At 43.2% G+C, this 24,625-nt stretch overlaps 1 protein-coding gene across 1 annotated transcript; it reads right to left on the bottom strand.

Annotated features, from left to right (window-relative positions):
- Positions 1-439: 439 nt before the first annotated feature.
- Positions 440-20,731, bottom strand: LOC115147049 (voltage-gated potassium channel subunit beta-3-like). The gene is made up of 14 exons (XM_029689038.2): positions 19,300-20,731; positions 11,232-11,275; positions 11,058-11,095; positions 10,369-10,448; positions 10,183-10,227; positions 9,822-9,866; positions 9,687-9,730; positions 9,422-9,508; positions 9,128-9,213; positions 8,884-9,004; positions 8,701-8,795; positions 8,427-8,547; positions 7,860-7,948; positions 440-3,880 (listed from the first exon to the last, which is right to left on the bottom strand). The coding sequence occupies exons 1-14, from the start codon at positions 19,551-19,553 to the stop codon at positions 3,791-3,793; spliced, it is 1,239 nt and encodes a 412-aa protein (XP_029544898.1). The 5' UTR covers positions 19,554-20,731; the 3' UTR covers positions 440-3,790.
- Between the last annotated feature and the right edge of the window lie 3,894 nt (positions 20,732-24,625).

The raw sequence follows: 24,625 nt of genomic DNA, 5'->3' as shown, positions 1-24,625 counted from the left end.
TTCCACATGGTTGAGAAGAGCCTGTAAAATGCACTAGGAACTGGTGTGGATCCATTAGGGATGGTGAGCACAGCAGGTGACCAGTCCATCTAATCACACAGGCACAAGGTGGTGATGATGAATGTCTTGTCATCTCATCTCCAAAATACCCCTGTCCACTGCTGCCAGGGTAATGATTCTCTTGACGTTCCCCTTACACAAGGCTGTCTGCTAAATGTAAACCACCTTGTTTTCTTTCTGCTCACACACAAATTGATAACCAGATCGCTCAATGAGTGACTGTGTGCGATGAGTATGTAAATAACATCAGATTTGATGCATACAGTATAAGGGATGCATTAATAGAAAGCCACTAGAATATTTTCTATAACCTGTTTGTAGCATGAAATAACTATCAACATTACCTGTCATTGAAATACTGCTCTTCCCTGTTAAAAAATGTAATATTGTAAAACACTTTAGCCATTTAATGGTTATTGTGGGAACATGGATATACAGTACGGAAGCTTGATATAATTTAAAATAAATGAAAAATATTTATCTTAATTTTTACAATAGTCGGAAGGCAGACAGACCATGAAATCTACTGTGTGTGTGTGACGTGTGTGTGTGTGGCCCTGCCAAGCTGCCAGTATATCTGTTTGCATGGCCACCTACAAAAGACATAGGAGTTATATGAGATATCATTTTCTCTGATATTTTAAGGGCGAGCATAATACATTCAAAACAGGGGTTCTTTCTCTCTCTTTTTGTTTACTTTTCTTTGTTTCAAGACAGTAAAATATAAGTTATGCAGGCAAGTTACAGTCTAGGCATTTATGTTCATTAGGTAGTTGATTTTCAGTTCAACTTAGATTCTGTTAATAACGGTACAGAAACACAGAACAAAACCACATGTCAAGCTGGTTGGATCTGTCATTTGCTCACTTCAGAATCTTCACATGAATTCAACATATTCCAATTAATAACAGTAAAGTATTTACATACACCAGGGATTAAAACATAAACAGACAAGTATCAAAAAGCACCGGGAACACTCATCAGTAATGACAGGGGGATAACAATGGTGGAACAAATCTCTCTCATTCCAAATTCACTAGTGCCCTGTGGAGTATTTCCTGAGCCTTATCACAAACCAAGGGTTTACATGACAGGTTCACATAGCAGGAGTAAATCCTGATACTGGGGGTAATATCTAAATGTAATTAACAGATGTTAAATAGTGACGAAAATTGACAGAAATATATAATAAAATTGGGAGAGATTCGACAATATTTATATTTGGTTTGAAAGAAAAACTACAATGAGCTACAGAAATATGCTAAGCAGCTGTGTGTCCAAGCTGTCCAATAAAATACACAATATAATCTGCTTCCAAAACAACAGTCTAAATCTCAATCAGTCAGAATGTCACTCCCTGACCTTATAGACCCTTTTTATGTCTCTATTTGGTTTGGTCAGGGTGTGATTTGGGGTGGGTATTCTATGTTCTATTATTTGTATTTCTATGTTTGGCCGGGTAGGGTTCTCAATCAGGGACAGCTGTCTATCATTGTCTCTGATTGAGAACCATACTTAGGTAGCCCTTTTTCCCCACCTGTCTTTGTGGGAAGTTGACCTTGTTTATGGCACATAGCCTTTAGTGGCATGGTTTGTGGTGTAGTGTTTATTGTTTTGTTCGGCGTCTTTTCTAATAAAAATCATATGTACGCTCACCACGCTGCACTTTGGTCCAGTTCTTTCAACGGCCGTGACACAGAATCATCATTTATGTCCCTGCCCCCAAATATAACACCTCCCACCAGTCTAAATCCTGATCGACCTTAGGTCCTGTGCATTTATTTGCATCTTTTGCAACATATAGAAATATATTTTCACAGGCTGATGACAGTGTAAGCGAGTGTGTACATGTGTTTCTGTTTTGTTGTATGTCAGTGTGCTCACCCATCATTTGTCCACTGCTAAAAGAGTTCCTAACTTCCTATGTCTAAAATGATAGTCTCATCAATTCAAACACCCCACTGGGCACAGACGTCAGTTCAATGTCTAGTTTTGAGTTGCATTTGGTTGAGTTGTCAAATAGTGTGAATTCAAGTTTAAATCATCAACAACAATGGCAGCCTGTCATTGGATTGAGGTTAAAGGTTGGGTGAAAAAAAGACGACATTCCCCGACATTGATGACTTTTTACAAATCCAATCAGTTTTCCACGTTGACTCAACATCATCACATTGATTATTTTGGAAATTACAACGTTGATTCAACCAGTTTTTGCCCAGTGGGACTTGACATCACTCTGCTACTAATCTCTCTGTCTGACTCAGTCTCAGTGAGACTGAACACAGACAATATTATGGGGTGAACATTGCACTTTGAGGACAGCGGAATTCTTGATGTAAAGGTTATGATTTGCATGTTATCTGGCCTCATTTAAATGTTTTTGTTGCTAAAACAAAGCATCATAAACACATTAAAAGACTCCTAGTTTACCACAGTGGGTTCTACCGTGTGTCTCAGGCTGAGTAGGAATGATCTACTGTGCCTCTCATTACGGGGTCCACACTCCAGTCTTTAATGAAGGAGTAAAGAGGTTCTTCCAAACAAGCAGGGAAAGCCTTGGTTTTAATTGTCATTGACGCAGAAATGGTTTGATATGGAGGACAATACACAGCACATGGACACAGACCATGTCAGCGGGCTGCAAACAGTGAATAAAGCGAAGCTCCACGATGTGCCTGCCAGTGCAGAGCCTGGATCAGCCCATCCCACCTGCTAGTGCAAAAAGACTGCTTACAGGGGCACTGCAAATCTGCACAAATAACTAAAGCCATGCCACATTTACACCCTGCTTGGGCTGGTCTCTCTTAAAGGGACATGTGCACAGTTTACACACAGAGAAGATAAAAAGGAAGAATCTGCTGTTCAAGGACATAGAGTGACAGGCCAGTCACATACGGAGATGACGAGGTGATGCTAACCTTTGGCTTTCTGCTGGGTACTAGGCATTCTGCGGACTCAGAGGCAGCTGCAGAGAAAGAGTGTCCTATGGTAGCGCTGGTCACACATTCAGTGAGAGAGCTGAGCCTCATGTTGCTTCATGGCATCAAAGAGTTCTCCTTTCATTGATAACACCATCATGTTTGATAAAGTAGAGTGCAGCGCCTCCTTCATTCAACCACCATCTCTCTCCATCTCCAACTTTGCCCTCATTGGCCTCTCTGGAAGACAGAAACCTAATGCTTCATGCTTTGGCCTCACCCTCTGTTTGTGGACATGATCAGTCAGTGAGGGATCTGTAATATATGTGATCTAATTAAGCAATAAGGCACAGAGGGGGTGTGGTATATGGCCAATATACCATTGCTATGGGCTGTTCTTATGCACAACACAGATTGCCTGGACACAGCTCTTAGCCGTGGTATATTTGCCATATACCCCAAATCCCCGAGGTGCCTTACTGCTATTATAAACTGGTTACCAACATAATTAGAGCAGTAAAAATAAATGTTTTGTCATACCTGATGTATACCGTCTGATATACCACGGCTTTCAGACAACCCGCATTCAGGGTTCAAACCACCCAGTTTATAATCTTTGTTTTTGCACGTTAAAATATTTCCTTTTTTCATACATGGTACAATGCAATGCGCAAAATGGATATGCGCAAATTCTTGAAGCAAAATTTTACTGAGGACATGCAACTTGTTGATTATACTGGATGGTGAAAGAGCGATGTTCCTCGGCTGTTCTTCATCTTTCTCTGATTGTCTTTGGCTCCATCGTTGCCACTTCATGCTCGCGACTCTTTCTTAGAGTGGGGCTTGTTTCCCAAGAGTGAGTCAATCTCAGCCACGGTCTGAGGAGTCATCTGTGAAATAAGCTGCAGGCATAACATGGCATGTCAGTTTAGGACTAGGACATAATGATTTGGTGATTGATTGCTTGTTTGCGCAATCTATAATGGAATTTTAAGTGACATTAATAAGAATTTTAATCATAAATATATATACAGTGGGGAGAACAAGTATTTGATACACTGCCGATTTTGCAGGTTTTCCTACTTACAAAGCATGTAGAGGTCTGTAATTTTTTATCAAAAATCCAGAAAATCACATTGTATGATTTTTAAGTAATTCATTTGCATTTTATTGCATGACATAAGTATTTGATCACCTACCAACCAGTAAGAATTCTGGCTCTCACAGACCTGTTCGTTTTTATTTAAGAAGCCCTCCTGTTCTTCACTCATTACCTGTATTAACTGCACCTGTTTGAACTTGTTACCTGTATAAAAGACACCTGACCACACACTCAATCAAACAGACGCCAACCTCTCCACAATGGCCAATACCAGAGAGCTGTGTAAGGACATCAGGGATAAAATTGTAGACCTGCACAAGGCTGGGATGGGCTACAGGACAATAGGCAAGCAGCTTGGTGAGAAGGCAACAACTGTTGGCACAATTATTAGAAAATGGAAGAAGTTCAAGATGACGGTCAATCACTCTTGGTCTGGGGCTCCATGCAAGATCTCACCTCGTGGGGCATCAATGATCATGAGGAAGGTGAGGATTCAGCCCAGAACTACACGGCAGGACCTGGTCAATGACTTGAAGAGAGCTGGGACCACAGTCTCAAAGAAAACCATTAGTAACACACTACGCCGTCATGGATTAAAATCCTGCAGCGCACGCAAGGTCCCCCTGCTCAAGCAGGCCCGTCTGAAGTTTGCCAATGACCATCTGGATGATCCAGAGGAGGAATGGGAGAAGGTCATGTGGTCTGATGAGACAAAAATAGAGCTTTTTGGTCTAAACTCCACTCGGCGTGTTTGGAGGAAGAAGAAGGATGAGTTCAACCTGAAGAACACCATCCCAACAGTGAAGCATGGAGGTGGAAACATCATTCTTTGTGTCAGGACCCGGTTACAAACCTGGGTCTCCGGAGTGAGAAACAGTCACTTAACCAACTGAACCACGAATAGTCGGCAGAACCCAGAAGATGAGGCAGACACAGCAGTACTTGAGACGGTGTATTTAATAAAGTACAGTGCCTTGCGAAAGTATTCGGCCCCCTTGAACTTTGCGACCTTTTGCCACATTTCAGGCTTCAAACATAAAGATATAAAACTGTATTTTTTTGTGAAGAATCAACAACAAGTGGGACACAATCATGAAGTGGAACGACATTTATTGGATATTTCAAACTTTTTTAACAAATCAAAAACTGAAAAATTGGGCGTGCAAAATTATTCAGCCCCTTTACTTTCAGTGCAGCAAACTCTCTCCAGAAGTTCAGTGAGGATCTCTGAATGATCCAATGTTGACCTAAATGACTAATGATGATAAATACAATCCACCTGTGTGTAATCAAGTCTCCGTATAAATGCACCTGCACTGTGATAGTCTCAGAGGTCCGTTAAAAGCGCAGAGAGCATCATGAAGAACAAGGAACACACCAGGCAGGTCCGAGATACTGTTGTGAAGAAGTTTAAAGCCAGATTTGGATACAAAAATATTTCCCAAGCTTTAAACATCCCAAGGAGCACTGTGCAAGCGATAATATTGAAATGGAAGGAGTATCAGACCACTGCAAATCTACCAAGACCTGGCCGTCCCTCTAAACTTTCAGCTCATACAAGGAGAAGACTGATCAGAGATGCAGCCAAGAGGCCCATGATCACTCTGGATGAACTGCAGAGATCTACAGCTGAGGTGGGAGACTCTGTCCATAGGACAACAATCAGTTGTATATTGCACAAATCTGGCCTTTATGGAAGAGTGGCAAGAAGAAAGCCATTTCTTAAAGATATCCATAAAAAGTGTCGTTTAAAGTTTGCCACAAGCCACCTGGGAGACACACCAAACATGTGGAAGAAGGTGCTCTGGTCAGATGAAACCAAAATTGAACTTTTTGGCAACAATGCAAAACGTTATGTTTGGTGTAAAAGCAACACAGCCCATCACCCTGAACACACCATCCCCACTGTCAAACATGGTGGTGGCAGCATCATGGTTTGGGCCTGCTTTTCTTCAGCAGGGACAGGGAAGATGGTTAAAATTGATGGGAAGATGGATGGAGCCAAATAAAGGACCATTCTGGAAGAAAACCTGATGGTCTGCAAAAGACCTGAGACTGGGACGGAGATTTGTCTTCCAACAAGACAATGATCCAAAACATAAAGCAAAATCTACAATGGAATGGTTCAAAAATAAACATATCCAGGTGTTAGAATGGCCAAGTCAAAGTCCAGACCTGAATCCAATCGAGAATCTGTGGAAAGAACTGAAAACTGCTGTTCACAAATGCTCTCCATCCAACCTCACTGAGCTCGAGCTGTTTTGCAAGGAGGAATGGGAAAAAATGTCAGTCTCTCGATGTGCAAAACTGATAGAGACATACCCCAAGCGGCTTACAGCTGTAATCGCAACAAAAGGTGGCGCTACAAAGTATTAACTTAAGGGGGCTGAATAATTTTGCACGCCCAATTTTTCAGTTTTTGATTTGTTAAAAAAGTTTGAAATATCCAATAAATGTCGTTCCACTTCATGATTGTGTCCCACTTGTTGTTGATTCTTCACAAAAAAATACAGTTTTATATCTTTATGTTTGAAGCCTGAAATGTGGCAAAAGGTCGCAAAGTTCAAGGGGGCCGAATACTTTCGCAAGGCACTGTAAAAAAGGAAAGTCCTTCAGGCAAACATATAACTCCACAACGTCAAAAGGAATTCCACGAGAACAAAGGTAATCCTCCAAGACAAAAAGGTAAATCCACAAGGTGGTAGGTATTGCATGAAAAAGCCCCAAAAGATACTCAAAAATGTATAAACAAGAACAAAAACAGAATTCCACAAGAGACTCCAACGGGCGCAACAAAAGTTCACAGCATACTAGGGCTGGGTGCTAACATACAAACACAGAGCAAAGAACTGAGGAACACTAAGGGTTTAAATACAATCAGGAGAAACGAGGCACAGGTGCAAATAATAATGGGGAACAAGGGAAAACAAAAGGGTCAAAAAGCACAATGGGGGAATCTAATGACCAAAAACTGGAACAACCCTGGCCAAGTCCTGACACTTTGGGGATGCTTTTCTGCAAAGGGGACAGGATGACTGCACCGTATTGAGGGGAGGATGGATGGGGCCATGTATCGCGAGATCTTGGCCAACAACCTCCTTCCCTCAGTAAGAGCATTGAAGATGGGCTGTGGCTGGGTCTTCCAGCATGACAACGACCTGAAACACACAGCCAGGGCAACTAAGGAGTGGCTCTGTAAGAAGCATCTCAAGGTCCTGGAGTGGCCAAGCCAGTCTCAAGACCTGAACTCAATAGAAAGTCTTTGGAGGGAGCTGAAAGTCCGTATTGCCCAGCGACAGCCCCGAAACCTGAAGGATCTGGAGAAGGTCTGTATGGAGGAGTGGGCCAAAATCCCTGCTGCAGTGTATGCAAACCTGGTCACGAACTACAGGAAACGTATGATCTCTGTAATTGCAAACAAAGGTTTCTGTACCAAATATTAAGTTCTGCTTTTCTGATGTATCAAATACTTATGTCATGCAATAAAATGCAAATTAATTACTTAAAAATCATACAATGTGACTTTCTGGATTTTTTTTAGATTCCGTCTTTCACAGTTGAAGTGTACCTATGATAAAAATGACAGACCTCTACATGCTTTGTAAGTAGGAAAACCTGCAAAATCGGCAGTGTATCAAATACTTGTTCTCCCCACTGTATATTAATGTATATGTAGGTGTGCTTATATCACAACAATGTCATTAGTTTGATGAGCTCTGATTGAGTGTGCATTGCAGTGTAACATCAAGATGGTGTGATGTTGAGGGGAGGGTGGTTACCCTAAGGGCACCCAGGTTTTCCACCAGCTGGTCAGTGTTGGAGACACCCATCAGCACTGAGCTCACTCCCTCACTGCGCAGACACCAGGCTGAGAGGACAGAAAAGAGGGAGAGAACACAGAGAGGGCTTAGAGATGGAGGCTGTGTGGATGTGGCAGATTGACACATCCTTTTTAATTCATAAAAAAAATTCTAAACAGTATGTTAGGCTACGTTTATCCCAATTCTGATATTTTCAGAGCTGATCTGATTGGTCAAAAGACCATTAAGTGAAAAAAATATCAGAATTCGTCTGCCTGTTTAAACGCAGCCTCTGAGTGTCAGACAGTCATAAGATAACAGAGATGGACAAAACAATAAACACACAGACACATGCACACACGCACACATACACACACAATCACACACACACACACACACACACACACACACACACACACACACACACACACACACACACACACACACACACACACACAGAGACACACACACACACACAGAGTCACATACACATACACACAGAGTCACATACACACACACACACGCATACACAAACACACACCATACCGATGGCTAGCTGTGCGGCGGTGCAGCCCAGTCTGTCGGCCATTAGGTGGAGCTCTTTAATCTTGGCCAGCTGGTTGTGTCCCTCCTCACTGTTGACACGCTCCTTCAGCCACTGGTAACCCTGCACCAATATTAGACGGAACAAACCCGGAAATATTTAACGGAGTCATGCACGGTTGTAGGCCTAATAGACACACAGTCGGGGAGCACCTACAGAACTCCAATTAAATAGAAAACTAATTAAAAACATGTTTATTTTGTCTGGAGAACTCACTTTCATATTAGCCCTGGAGATGTCAGGTACACCCTCACTGTACTTCCCTGTGATCAGTCCACATGCAAGGGGGGACCAGGTCATTGCCCCTACACCTAGACAAGAGAGGGAGAGAGAGAGAGAGATCCTGTTGAGAGGACATCCGGTGCTGTTCGCTGGGCTGTGTGAGTGTGGATGACTGACCTATCTTGTGGTAGAGTTCAGGGAGCTGCACCTCCACCTTGTCCCTCTGGAAGTAGTGATACTCAGCCTGCTCACATACAGGTGGGATCAGGTTGAACTGACGCGCCACTGAGTACGCCTCCTGGTGGCAGGGAAACAGAATAACACCTTCACCACAGAGAACCCATGGCCTTACGTCATTGACTGACAAGAGCAGGTTGACTGGAATGTATTAGGTAACAGGGAGCAATAACAGGGGACTAACCATGATCTCCATGGCACTCCAGCGAGAGGTGCCCCAGTACATTGCCATGCCCTGATTTATTACAAAGGTCATGGCCCGGACAATCTCTGCAAATAACATGAACCAATTTGTTACATGGGGGTAATAAACATACTGCAACAAAGATATTGCATGCTTAGAATGTAAACATTAAGACACTTTTTAACAAGTGATTCAGTAATAAACGCTACAAAGGCTTGTGAGCAGAGCAGAAGACACATTTCCGTTGTAACAGATGGACAATAAAGTCGAAGGACTGGTGTGACTATGACTGACCTTCCATAGGGCTGTTGACGTCATTCCGGTTGGCAAAGACAATGTCCACATAATCTAACTGGAGTCTGGACAGGGATCCTCTCAAACCTGCAACGTAATGGGCATCATCATCATCTTCATCATCATTCACATCATCTTCTTCATCAGTATGGTCATCATCCTTATCATTCACATCATCATTCACATCATCATCTTCATCATTATCATCATCATCTTCATAATCACTATTGCCACTGTATCCTATTATAAGTCAATTTGACTCTACCTTCAATGATGTGCTTTCTGGAGAGTCCCCTTTCTGTCTCTGCCCTGAGTGACAGCAACAATACAGAGTCACTTTGTCAGAACAATGAAGAACTTATGACTGTTATATCTGGCATCTTTTTCCCAGGATACTTACTGCCCTCCCCAATAGATCTTGGTTGTCACAACATAACTAGAACGCCTGCCAAAGAAATGGGAGGAGAGGTTAGAGGGGACAAGGAAATAGACTATATTTTCATCACATAGTAATTTGATGTCAACCACAGAGAAACTAAAAGCATTTGAAAAAGTGCCAACAGAACCAGCAATAATAAAACAAGTATGAAAAAAAACAATCTATTTATTCAAACAATCTATCATATTTTAAAAAAAAGGTCTGTCTGTTCTTAATAAATGTGAAAAGCAAAGTTCACAGAAAAATATTTATGATGTAATATAGTTAGACAGACAGCTATTCATATCCACATGAGTCACATTAGAAATATGAGTAATATCACCTCCATCTTTTCTTCTTGACGATGTTCCCTAGGGTGATTTCAGCCCTGTGGAGAGAAGATGTGATGGAATAAAAATCAGTGGGGAGACAGAAAGATTGACAGAAAGAGATGGAGTGAGGCAGGAAGTGTATACAGACAAAGATCAGGAATAGAAGAGAGCAGTGAAAGGAGGTGTGAAAAGCTGACCTGCCGGAGGCATACACCTCTGCTGTGTCAAAGAGGTTCACCCCGGCCTCATAGGCAATTGTCATCAGGTTCTCAGCCATCTGAGGGGACAAAGAGACAGACACTGAGAGAGAGAAACTGAGGGACAGACAGTGGACAGAGAGAGAGTGAGAGAGAGACTGGGACTGAGAGAGAGACAGTGGACAGAGAGAGACTGAGAGAGAAAGAGAGAGAGACTGGGACTGAGAGAGAGACAGAACGAGAGAGAGAGAAAGAGACAGAGTGAGACAGACATAGATACTAACATTGTGATAGAGAGACTGAGAGGTCAAAAAGGTGCAGCCTCAGAATGGGGTAGCCCTTTCCTGCAGTCAATGACCAAAAACGCTCTCTTTGGCCTCATGGGTGGAATGTTATTAGTATTTTTTATAATTACATAATTCATAAAGATTATTAGAAAAATCCAAAGTCAAACAGTTTTGTTATATTTCAGTAATGTATATAAAGTGTAATATTGGGATGCAAACTCAAAATATCTGACATGGTACAGGTGTCCTCTTTTTGTTAAGCCCATAACCATGTGTGTGAGGTGTACACTTTTGTTTCAAAGTAGATTTGTTTAAGACTACCAAGAAACACTCTGTGTGACGCTGGTTTAGCACACTGCAGTAATTAAACAGGGTGTCCCAAAACATTGTTACATAACTCACCTCGTCAGATATCTGTGATCCAAATGTCACCCAGGTGCCTACGGTCAGACAGACAGACAGAGAGACAGACAGACAGATTGCTCAGGGAGTCTAATGCATATTGTTATCAGTTCTGTTACATTGCTCAGGGAGTCTCTAATGCATATTTTTCTGGTCCATTTATTCTGTACCCACCCAGCCCTAAGCAGGACACACGCAGACCAGACTTCCCCAGGTTCCTGAGAAAGACCGGGGTCAGGGAAGAGAAAGACCGGGGTCAGGGAAGAGAAAACAAGGCAACATTAAACATGTCATCCCCCACAAATGATGCAGCCCCCCTCCCCCCATGGGCCAATTCAGATATCGCGTGTGTAATCAGTGTAACTTTGTAAATGCCTGATCTCTATGGCAAGACGCATCATTCACCATCAAGTTTCATCAAAATCATCCCAGTGCTTTCTGAGATATCGCCTGTGACTAACGTACGAATGAACGGAGACAGATCCACAGTTCCCTCCCCGATGACAATAAGAGTTATGGACACTTTCTTAGGGACATGACAAAGATGTACAGTATACCATTACCCCAAAATCTACCTACGTTTGCACTTCTTGTGCTTTCTAGCATAGTACGCACAGTCACAGAATGAGGTTCCTAAATAACTAGGTTCAACGCCTACACCTCTCAACTAAATTTTACAACACAATCTGCAGATACGCATTGTGAATAACACTGCTTTATCAATCAGGATAAGTGAGTGTATTTCTGGCAGTGATTATCGCCTGAGTACCCAGACGGCCCCTGTTGAACAGGTGACCTCTACTCTTCTCACATCAACAGTTCAGTGTAATATAGTGTACTTGGCTATAACAATAGAGCACTGGGTGGTTTAACCCCTACACCGGATAAAGCTGTACAGTATATACTTGTATATCCATAATAACATTCTCCTTTCCAGATGGGTTGACTGAAATTGTTTATATGGTTGGAGTCCAGTGCCACATCTGATTACCAGAAAGCTGATTGTTGAAGGGTAGAACTGGAATCAGAGAGCTGCAGTGAGCCCTGGTCACGCAAGCATGTGTCACTGAAATTCTGCGGGCTTCATCCCTGCCCTCCTCCTCCTACTCCCCTCCTTTGCTGGCGCTCTCCTCCATTCTAATTAGCCGAGGAGCCAGCTGGGACGGCAGCAGAATTGCAGCAGAACTCATTGCTGCTCACTGTCTTCATCTCCAGCGCCTCGCCTCTCTACCTGCCTGCCTGTCTACCTGCCTGTTTACCTGCCTCTCTATCTGACTGTCTGTCTACCTGTCTGCCTGTCTACCTGCCTGGCTATCTGCCTGTCTTTCTGTTTACCTGCCTGTTTGCCTGTCTACCTCGCTGTCTGTCTGTCTATCTGCCTGCCTATCTACCTGCCTGTCAAACTGTCTGTCTGTCTGTCTGTCTACCTGCCTGCCTGTCTGTCTACCTGCCTGTCTACCAATCTGCCTGTCTATCTTTCTGCCTGTCTATCTGCCAGCCCGCCTGCCTGTCTGTCTGCCTGTATACCTGTCTACCTCCATGCCTGTCTGCCTGTCTGTACACCTGTCTATCTGCCTGCCTGTCTGTCTGTCTGTCTGTCTGTCTGTCTGTCTGCGTCCGCTACAAATAGCTCTATTGAAAGAGACAGACTGTCAGAGCGTTTAGATCGAGGCAGACGAGAGCTGCTTTATTTTCCCTGCTCTATTGTTATTTGCCTGGCCAGCTATTTTTAGAATTGTGCTTTTGTGTGCCCTTGTGTGTGTACATACATAGGCATGTTGTGTGTTTGTGTGCCTGTCACATGTACTCTCAAGAAATAACGCATGTGTAAATGATCCAATGTAGATGTATCTGCAAGGAGATGATGGAGTACTTTTTTGTAAATTACATTAGTCATTCTATTTCCCCAAAATAATCCAGCCTCTGGGCAACAGTCTAGCTCTCACTTTCAACGCTGACAGGGATTCAAATCACAACATACTGACCACATCAACACAGATATATTACAATTTAGCTGATATCTACACAAAATCTCAAGCCTTTCCTGAAAGCTTATGTTTTTACAGCTCCCATGTACCTACACTCTTAGAAAAAAGTGTTATTCCGCTGTCCTCATAGGAGAACCCTTTTGGATTCCAGGTTGAACCCTTTTGGGTTCCATGTACAGTAGAATCCTCCGTGGAAAGGGTTCTAAATGGAACCCAAAAGGGTTCTTCAAAGGGTTCTCCTATGGGGACAGCCGAAGAACCCTTTTAGGCTATAGATAGCACCTTTTTTTCAAAAAGTGTAGCTCAATATGCTTGCTTAATTATATCCTCAAATTTCTTTGGAGAACACAAACTGAGGCTGGAGCCTTTAGCGTATATCATGCATCAATGTCACTTTGAGAGTTGAAATCAAGTTAATATCTGGCCCTAAGACAGTCAGAGAGACAAACACACAAACAGAGGGGCATGTATGAATTAGAGCTGCCACTGCTAGATATGCAAAACACACTTATTATCAATATTCATATACATTGTTCATATTCATATTATTAATATTATTCTTATTATTCTTATTATTATATTGGGTTCAGGGTGATGGAGTGTCACTGTCATTGTCAGTACGTGTGACAACTACCCCCCCCTCCTCCCTCTGCAGTGTTGTGATCCACAAAGCTGCTGTCTGTCAGTCTGTGGGGGACTATAGACACACACAAAGAAAAAAGCATAAGGAGAAACAAAACATACACACATAAACGCACATAGCCTGCAGTACGTACAGCAGAACATACTACAGTGTATAGCCTACAGTACATACTACAGTATATAGCCTACAGTACATACTACAGTATATACTACAGTATACACTACAGTATATAGCCTACAGTACATACTACAGTACATATGCTACTTAATATAATGTTTACATACCCTACATTACTCATCTCATATGCATATACTGTACTCTATATCATCTACTGCATCTTTATGTAATACATGTATCACTTGCCACTTTAAACTATGCCACTTTGTTTACATACCCTACATTACTCATCTCATATGTATATACCGTACTCGATACCATCTACTGCATCTTGCCTATGCCGTTGTGTACCATCACTCATTCATATATCTTTATGTACATATTCTTTATCCCTTTACACTTGTGTGTATAAGGTAGCAGTTTTGGAATTGTTAGGTTAGATTACTCGTTGGTTATTACTGCATTGTCGGAACTAAAAGCACAAGCATTTCGCTACAATCACATTAACATCTGCTAACCATGTGTATGTGACAAATAAATGTGATTTGATTTGATATACTACTGTATATAGCCTACATTACATACTATATCACGTACTACAGTATATACTGCAGTACATACTACAGTACATGCGGCATTATATAGCCTACAGTACGTACTACAGTATATAGCCTACAGTACATACTACAGTATATACTACAGTACATACTATGTGAACTGGTCTGTGAGCTGGTCTGCGTGTTGGTCTGTGAGCTGGTCTGTGAGCTGGTCTGCGTGTTGGTCTGCGAGCTGGTCTGTGAGCTGGTCTCTGAGCTGGTCTGTGAGCTGGTCTGTGTGTTGTTCTGTGAGCTTGTCTGTGGGCTGGTCTGTGAGCTGGTCTGTGTGTTGGTCTGTGAGCTGGTCTGTGAGCTGGTCTGAGATGGTCTGTGAGCTGGTCTGTGTGTTGTTCTGTGAGCTTGTCTGTGGGCTGGTCTGTGAGCTGGTCTGTGAGCTGGTCTGTGTGTTGGTCTGTGAGCTGGTCTGTGTGTTGGTCTGTGAGCTGGTCGGTGTGTTGGTCTGTGTGTTGGTCTGTGAGCTGGTCTGTGTGTTGGTCTGTGAGCTGGTCTCTGAGCCGGTCTGTGTGTTGGTCTCTGAGCTGGTCTGTGAGCTGGTCTGTGGGCTGGTCTGTGGGCTGGTCTGTGTGTTGTTCTGTGAGCTGGTGTCTGAGCTGGTGTCTGAGCTGGTCTGTGAGCTGGTCTGAGCTGGTCTGTGTGTTGTTCTGTGAGCTTATCTGTGGGCTGGTCTGTATGTTGGTCTGTGAGCTGGTCTGTGTGTTGGTCTGTGAGCTGGACTGTGAGCTGGTATGTGAGCTGGTATGTGAGCTGGTGTCTGAGCTGGTCTTTGTGTTGGTCTGTGAGCTGGTCTGTGAGCTGGTCTGTGTGTTGGTCTGTGAGCTGGTCGGTGTGTTGGTCTGTGTGTTGGTCTGTGAGCTGGTCTGTGAGCTGGTCTGTGAGCTGGTCTGAGCTGGTCTGTGAGCTGGTATGTGTGCTGGTCTGTGAGCTGGTCTGTGTGTTGGTCTGTGAGCTGGACTGTGAGCTGGTCTGTGAGCTGGTCTGTGTGTTGGTCTGTGAGCTGGACTGTGAGCTGGTCTGTGTGTTGGTCTGTGAGCTGGTCTGTGTGTTGGTCTGTGAGCTGGACTGTGAGCTGGTCTCCACACAACCTTCTCCTAACAACCCTACCCTGACCTTGTTCTTCTAATCCTGGGCCCGGTTTCCTGAAAGCATCTTAATGCTTAGCACTTCTTAGAACCTTTGTAGGAGCATTGTTAACTCTCCGAGCTGAAACCATCATTATTAACGTTGCTCTTGAAAACATTCAGCAGCCTGCCTCAGACCACTCGTAGAACAGCTAAGTGCTTCGTTGGATGCATTTTTGCCCTCCCGCGTCACTTTATACACAGAAGATCTCCGCTAAACATAGAATCATATGGTTTATCTGTCTCTCTGTGACCACCAATAACTTCAGAACAAAGTTGACATTGTCTTTGCAATTGAAGCCACATATAAAAAGACGGTTCAAATGAAAACCGCATCCAAATATAGTCTACAGTAAAAGCTATAGGCCCATTTCATTCATATTGAAATAAATGTCATGTTCAATCAATTCTATCAATTCTATTTTACTTGTGGGTTACCGTCTGTAATTTGTCTCAATATATTTCATGATGTGTAGCCTAACATGCACAATGACGTGCCCAATCTGTGATTTAGTGCATTTTAATTGGGTAAGAATTTATTAGAAAAAGCTGCCTCAATTGTTGAAGCCATATGTGGTAACATCTCTTGCTGATTCGTCTTCAGTATTGTGAAATAATTCTAATGTCAAGGTAAGATTTAAATTGAGAAAGCTGATCCGAGAACAGCGCTGTCTTTCTTTTGATCCTTTCAGTATCGACACATGCTCCAACGACACACTGTTCTCTCTGTGTGGTGTTTTGGGATGCATTGTTAAAGACACTAGTATTGTTAAAGACTATTGTTAAAGACACTGGTAAGATGCATGGTTAAAGACACTAGTAAGATGCATTGTTAAAACACTAGTAAGCCTAAGTTCCATCGCTATGGGGAAACCAGGTCCTGGAGGCTTCCCTCAAATTACACCCCGAAAAAAAGGAGCTATCTAAAACCTAAAAGGGTTCTTCAGCTGTCCCCATAGGAGGACCCTTTGCAGAACCCTTTTTGGTTCAAGGTAGAACCCTTTTGGTTCCAGTTAGAACCCTTTTGGGTTCCATGTAGAACACTTTCCACAGAGGGTTCTACCTGGAACCAAAATGGTTCTACCTGGAATCAAAAACGGTTCTCCTATGGTGACAGCCGAAGAACCATTTTGCTCCAACTCACACCAAGACTCAGAGAACTGAAACATGCAACAAGACAGGGGAGTTTCATCTCAAACTGGATAGGCAGAGTATGCAAATATACATGTACACTGCATTGCTTAAACATCACCCAAAGGAGTGGTTTAACACATGAAGATGTGTCGCACACACACACACTACAAACAAGCCTTTATGTTCATACATACTAATGCATGCATACTCTCATACAACACCTACACCTACTGACGTTCTATATGAAAACTAATATAAAACACACACATTTATACAAAGACACACACATACACACAACGGATTCTCAAGACTACCGTGCAGAGAATGCTGCAATGCACCGCAAGTGTTGACTGAGAAGAGGAGAGGAAGGGAGTGTAACAGGGAAAAAGAGAGAGGGGTAGAATGGTGAAGAGAGATTACAGGGAGAGAGAACATTTAGAGAATTAGAAAGGAGACAGGAGTGAGAGAGAGAGACAACAATACAGGCAGGCAGGCAGGCAGGCAGGCAGACAGACAGGCAGGCAGGCAGACAGGCAGGCAGGCAGACAGACAGACAGACAGACAGACAGACAGACAGACAGACAGACAGACAGACAGACAGACAGACAGACAGACAGACAGACAGACAGACAGACAGATGGGTGGGAGCTTAAATTTGTCCTGTTTTACACATGTACAAGTGTGTATTATGTGCATGTTTGAAATAGATTATTAAAAATAAATAAACATTTCCACCCGTGTATAATATACACACTTGTACATGTGTTTTTCTCCTCTATTTTGCAACCTGCCAAAGAGGAGTCCCTCTCAGCTCTGATGAATACTCTGGCTAATGAGTTCAAATATGCAGTTAAGGAACAATTAGAGAAAAGGGAGGCGGAGGGAGGTTGTGAGTTCCCCAACCTCCACCTCTCCTCCCCTTTCTCAGCTGTGTCCCTCAGAAGGAGAAGACTCACACAGTCAACACAGCGGGGCTCACTACAATCAGTATCATCACTGTCTGCTGTTCTCCTTACGAGAAGTGAAGTGAGCATGTCTTATAGTAGATACGTGTGTGAGGTAAAGTCACTTTATGATGGTGGGGACAGTGATAGTGATGCTGATTAAGCTTGTTTTAGGAGAGAAGGCCTAGTCTTCGCTGGCCATTTAAGTTAGCGTGGGAAAAGGACTTCATATTCTATGATCATATTCAAACTGATTCTCATGCATAACATTTTGGTGTAACGTGTCCAAAATGTTTGGGTCAAAAGAATGTTTCAGATTAATAATAATTATATAAATGTATATAAAGTGCTCTCTGATAATCGTCCTTGCACATGGGGCTTAGTGACACTGTTCCCTGGTGGTGGCAGCAGGGTGAATTTTGAGATGAGTGCTCCAGTAGAGGCAGACTAATAAGTCTTCTGCTTTTGGAAATAACACAAACTGTGGGCACTAGGCACCACAGGGGTGTTACCGTTGGCAACTGGAGCGGCTGTCACTATTCCACCGCCTATTGGCTGCAACCTCATAAAAACAACAACAAAACTATGACAGAACCATTTACATTTTAGCAGACGCTCTTATCCAGAGTGACTTACAGAAGCAATTAGGGTTAAGTGCCTTGTTCAAGGGCACATTGACAGATCTTTCACCTAGTCAGCTCAGGGATTCAAACCAGTGACCTTTGATTATCGTCCCAACGCGAGGCTACCTGTCACCCCTTCAGGGGAAGTACTCCCCATCCAATTAAATCAATATATGCATAAATGACATAAACCACTATGTCCTGGCATTTCCTCCTGAGCCTCATTCCCTACTTAAACTGCCTCTTAAATGAAAACATAATTGAGTGAAGAGAATGGTGTCAGGTTTGAGCTAAGGGGCATTTTCCTTTACCCATCCAGAATATAGCTGCCTCCCGACATCATCTGGTATAGGCAGCTTTCAATCTGATAAAGACTGTTCCATTCTATCACATTCCATCTGATTCTGGAATGAATAAAAGGGATTAGAGATGTCTGTCTGCTGTATTTCAATATCACAATATGTGCAATAGAAACAGAGCATTATTGTTTTGATCTGGTGATGCTAATTCTATCAAAGGAGCACATAGTACGTACTGTACTTCCCACTATAACGTTCACAGCTGGATGAATTCTAAATGCTAGATGGGAAACCATCTAAATATGACGAAGCTGTTGTGGTTTTCACCGTAGCTTACACATACATGCAAGAACAGACATGAGAGACACAAACACCAAAACTCCCAGCCCCATAAATGATGTCATCCTCATGCAGCTGCTCACTGTCCTCAGGTGTTAACTGAAATACAATGAAGTTACCCCTGGCAGCCGGTGCTGTCTGAGAGGCCCTTCATGGTAAGTGGAAGTGCTCTGGGGTAACCTGAGCTGCCATCATGTTCCAGGGAGAGAGAGGGCAGTGTCTGAGTCCTTCATCATAATCATCCATCGTTTAGGTAGAGGTTCATGAGCCTTCATTACTCTCCAGGAACAACATAAAAAAAACACTAATTGAATCAGATACACTCCCAACCTGTTTGTGCCAACTCTGTTGGCATGCCCTTTGACTCTCCACCCCAAATAATCAGCACTTCTCTCCGTATCCCTCCCTCCCCCTGCTCACCTGTATTTCATACTGCTGTGGCGCCCTATTGCCTCCTTCATGTGGGCATGGCCCTGGGGGACCGGGCGGGACCCTGACTGCTCCCTGGACTTGGCTGAGCCCTGGGTGTTGTAGTTGCCATTACCCCCTTGGCTGCTCCCTCCACCACCTCCCCCACTGCTTCCCCCAGGGGGTGGCGCAGTGCGAAGACCACAAAGCCGGTCCTCACTGCGGCTCTTCAGGTTGTGCTCCGTGCAGGCAAAAGAGACCTGCATGGTGACCACTGCCTAGTCTGGTAAACAAAACTGGCCCCTGGAGAGGCTCTTTGGGATGCGGCTTAGGGTCAGACCCCAAAATACTATGGTCTGCTAAATTGATGCTACAACTTAAAGTTGCTTTGGTAGAGTGTAGATGGGATAGAGCTAAGATGTACCTGTCCAGACAAATGCCCAAAGAGGGAAGGTGTGTCTTATCTGTCCAGAGCCACAGGCGCAGGCAAGAACCCAGGCCCAACCTGGCGCACGCAGTCAGCGTCTGCTCTGTCTCGGTCTCTTCTCTCCTGTCTGGTCCTGTTGCAGCCCAGGCAGAGCTCCTCAGAGTTCGCTTAGTCTCAAGAGGTTTCTAGCGAGAACATTGATTCCTCCCATCATCATCAGCGGGGAGCTGGTACAGTGTCGTCCTCGTAGGCTGATCAAGGGGCGCAGCTCCACGGGCTCGGGTAGGCTACCTCTCGAACCGCGCTCTCCACGGACGGCGAGCGCAACAGATTCCTCACTTGACTGACTTGCCTAGTCTTGCAGAGACATCCGGAAAGATCGTGGTGGCGAGGAAGACGCTTGCTATATGTTTTTGATACAGCTTGATTGATAGGCAGGGTGGTAAAGCATTAATCAGCTTGCTTGTCTCCTCTTCAGCTACAAACGTAGGTTAGTCTATCAGTGTCGAGCCCAGCTTGAGCCTCGGAGTGCTTCGCAACAACCACACTGTAGATGAGCTTCAGACATTTTTTCGCACATTCCCATAAATGTATATGCTAACAGAATTCAACACGCGCTAAAACACCATAGTCTTCTAATGCACACATCCAGTGTATTTCCCCTATCTGGCACAGTGCCCAAACTCATGCAACATCGAACTGATGCAAAAGGCAGCATCAGCAGCGCCAAATCGTGTGGTAATTGTATCCACTTTGTTGAATATTGTCAATAGCATAACTGCTATAATAATCTATTTCGGATATCAGTCAGGCTATACATTTCCCCAATCAAAAAGGATCCTGGCACACAGTAACCATTTCACAGCATAATTGGCATGATCGGCAAAAATGTGATGATTTAATCAAATGCATAAATCGATGCCACAGTTACCCTGTGTCCCATCTGTTTCATTTGAGATGCTGATGATGGTGGCAATTCTCTTCAGAAGTATCATTCCAATCCCTGGTTCTCCTTGCAGCGGGTCCCAACGTGTTAATCACGAAACATTCAAAGTCGATTGCGAAAGGCGCCCCCCCTCCTCTCTCTCACACACTCTGTACAAATTAAACAAAACGGGTGCTTTCTAACAGAAAATAACAATCTATTCTAATAGCACAATTCCAACGTGGTTTTAGGGCATTTCATATTATTCTGTAAGCAAATCCGAGACACTCGAAGTATGATATGTTACATTTTGTATGGTATGTGTCAATTTGTGGACGTCCATCATCATCGTCCATCATCCGCTACGAATTCGTATGATATGATACGAATTCCAATTTATTGTGGCAATTTTTTTCACCTTTACTTTAATTCGGCAGTTAAGAACAAATTCTTATTTACAATGACGGCCTACACTGGCCAAACCCTAACCAGGACGACGCTGGACCAATTGTGCGCACCTCTATGGCACTCCTGATCACTGCCGGTTGTGATTACAGCCCGGGATGGAACCAGGCTCTGTAGTGACGCCTCTAGCACTGCAATACAGTGCCTTAGACCGCTGCACCACTAGTTAGCTAGCTCTAGGGGTTAGGGTTACATTTAGGAGTTAGTTTAAAGGGTTAAGGTTAGGGTTAGCTAACATGCTAAGTTGCTAATGAGCTCAAATACTATGTTGTCCTTGATGAGATCTGAACATAGAATCTTCGGGTTGCTATAAGTTCTCGTTACACGCCTACCCAACGACCTTCCTTTCATGTTTGCCTTAAATAACCTTCTATCTTATGTAACCATACCAAACACAACATATTAAACTAACTTCAATGGCCCGGATTTACATGTACTATGTTACGTCTAGTCTATAAGACCAGTCTGACAATTCACAAATAAAGAATCTCATTCTTCCCTTTCACTGGTGCACAGACATACACATCGATAAACCGGGACTGCACTGCCAGCCTTAAATTCAATACATTGTATACACGCAGACGCATGTCTGTTAAAAGCAACCTCACTTTTTTCAATAAACGCTTAATGACCACTCCCTTTTCAATAAATACTCGAGCATATGGATGATGATTCCCCCTCCCCCCATGTTTCATTCCATCTCTCTGCCTCTGTCTCTGTCACCCTCTCTCTCCCCCTGTATTGAAACACAGGCATACAGTTGATCAATCGCTTGATTAACTCTACAGTCTGTGAGGTAGTGTTAGTATTATACAGCCTAGTACTGTTGGCAGTTCAGAGTGAATGGTGGGGACAGGGATACATGTGGATAGGAGACAATGGTTGAGACAGCTCTTATTCAATTGGCTTTTGAGGGAACCATGACATAAGTTATCAGGCAGTCTACAGTATTGGTGCCAGATGGTTGGCTAGTGTACTGAGTGAGACCAAAACAAATCAATGATCCTAAAAGCAAAACTAAGCATTGATCTTTTTGTTGGGAATCTGAGTGCCCCACAAACTCATCCAACTAGGATTACATACACAGACTATATTAATAAATGTCTATGTCAAAATGATACATTTACAGTTACCTGTTTACCTGTAACATTTACTAACATTTACCTTATGATTAAATCAAATGTGTCATCATAATATCCCATGTAGAACGGACATTAATATACAGTAGATAAGATCATTTCAGCTGTGTGAAATACAAATACACTTGCTTTTTCATTGGCGTGCAGAGTTTCTGATGTATGTATTTGCTATTTCAGCACCAGTGATGATGTGAGGGTTAAAGACCCAATGCAGACATGTTTATATCAATATCAAATCCCTTACTGTAAAAGATTTCCATTAAAATTGGCATAAATGGATTTTTAGCAACAAAAAGAAGTGGGTAGGGGAAAACTGAAAACTACACTGAACAAAAAATATAAACGCAACATTGGTCCCATGTTCCATGAGCTGAAAGCGTTGGTCCCATGTTCCATGAGCTGAAAGCGTTGGTCCCATGTTTCATGAGCTGAAATAAAAGATACCAGAAATGTTTCATACGCACAAAAAGCTGATTTCTCTCATATTTTGTGCACAAATTTGTTTACATCCCTGTTAGTGGACATTTATCCTTTGACAGGTGTGGCATATCAAGAAGCTGATTAAAGAACATGATCATTACACAGGTGCACCTTGTGCTGGGGACAATAAAAGGCCACTCTAAAATGTGCAGTTTTGTCACACATCACAATGCCACAGATGTCTCAAAGTTTAATAAAAAAGGTTTTTTCCCTTTTTCTCCCCAATTTCATGATATTCAATTGGTAGTTACAGTCTGGTCCCATCTCTGCAACTCCCATACAGCCTCGGGAGAGGGGACCCAGCCAAGCCGCACTGCTTCTTGACACAATGCTCGCTTAACCTGGAAGCCAGTCGCACCAATGTGTCGGAGGAAACAAAGTACACCTGGCACCCCGTGTCAGTGTGCATTGCGCCCGGCCCACCAGAGGAGTCGCTAGAGTGCGATGGGACAAGAACAACCCAGCTGGCCAAACGCTCCCCTAACCAGAACGACGCTGGGCCATTTGTTCGACGCCGCATGGGTCTCCCAGTCGTGGCTGTTTGTGACACAGCCTGGTATCAAATCAAGATCTGTAGTGACGCAGCTAGCACTGTGATGCAGTGCCTTAAACTGCCGCGCCATTCGGGAGGCGACTCAAGTTTTGCGGGAGTGTGCAATTAGCTGACTGCAGGAATGTCCTCCAGAGCTGTTGCCAGATAATTTAATGTTAATTTATCTACCATAAGCCGCTTCCAACGTTGTTTTAGAGAGTTTGGCAGTACATCCAACCGGCCTCATAACCACAGACCATGTATATAGCGTTGTGTGGGCAAGCGGTTTGCTGATTTCAACGTTGTGAACAGAGTGTCCCATGGTGGAGGTGGGGTTATGGTATGGGCAGGCATAACACACAATTACATTTTATGAATGGCAATTTGAATGCACAGAAATACCGCAACAAGATCCTGAGGCCTATTGTGGGACCCATTTTTGGGGAGGAATCTTTGACCAACAGATGCATATCTGTATTCCCAGTCATGTGAATTCCATAGATTAGGGCCTAATGAATTTATCTCAATTGAATGATTTCCTCATATGAACTGTAACTCAGTAAAATCTTTGAAATTGTTGCATGTTGCAATTCTATTTTTGTTCAGTATAGCTGTTACAGACAGAGAGGTTTGGTCTATTAACCAATTTACAGCATGGTTTACACCATGGAAAGCCAAAACTCCCGCCCGTGAAAACCTGCTGATTAGAAGGTCCTGTGTAGATTGTATTTTCAACCAGCAACTATCAGGAAATAACACTGATCAAATGTTTTCACACTTTTAAGGTGTTAGTTTCATCAGCTTTGGTACCATATGATATAAAACAGATTTTTTTAAAAGCATTTTTGACTACATTGGGCCTAAACTGGGAAATCATACCTGGAATAATTGCAGAACCATGGCCAGGTCCCTATCCAACTGATGATACTGAAAATACATAATCCTGACCTCAACCACAACCTTTGACCCCTAAACCTAGCATTAAGTCCAAACCTTAACCTTCTGCTGTAAAATCATGTATCTAACATTGACCTTTAACCTTAACCATAACCCTGTCAAACTGAGGGTAAGAGTGTGACAAGCGGTTCACATCCTACTAACACTGACATGATTAGAATGTCAGGCACAAACATTTTTACAGTCAGAAAAATGGTTCACACAACCATATTTTACACCATCTGTGTGTTGAAATCCTGTTATCCGGTGCTGGGCTATAGGGACACACTGGCATTCTGTTGGTCTCTAGTGGGGGAAATGTATAACTGCAAGGTGAACATTTTTCACAAGCAGCATGCACATCTGTCACTTTCTTTTAGGTCATATCACCATCATCTCTTAGTGATGATAAACAAGCCAGGGGCTTTCACCTG

The sequence above is a fragment of the Oncorhynchus nerka genome, linkage group LG19, assembly GCF_034236695.1.
Source record: "Oncorhynchus nerka isolate Pitt River linkage group LG19, Oner_Uvic_2.0, whole genome shotgun sequence".
NCBI classification, from domain to species: domain Eukaryota; kingdom Metazoa; phylum Chordata; class Actinopteri; order Salmoniformes; family Salmonidae; genus Oncorhynchus; species Oncorhynchus nerka.
This window is presented reverse-complemented; position numbering and strand designations above follow the sequence as displayed.

What these genes read in the sequence shown, in the direction of transcription:
- LOC115147049 (XM_029689038.2), bottom strand. Translation starts at nt 19,553, where the DNA reads ATGCAGGTCTCTTTTGCCTGCACGGAGCACAACCTGAAGAGCCGCAGT. An exon ending in TGTGTCCTGCTTAGGGCTGG is followed by an intron (nt 11,096 to 11,231) that starts GTGGGTACAGAA and finishes GTCTGACCGTAG; the next exon opens with GCACCTGGGTGACATTTGGA. An exon ending in TCTCCAGGGCTAATATGAAA is followed by an intron (nt 8,548 to 8,700) that starts GTGAGTTCTCCA and finishes ATATTGGTGCAG; the next exon opens with GGTTACCAGTGGCTGAAGGA.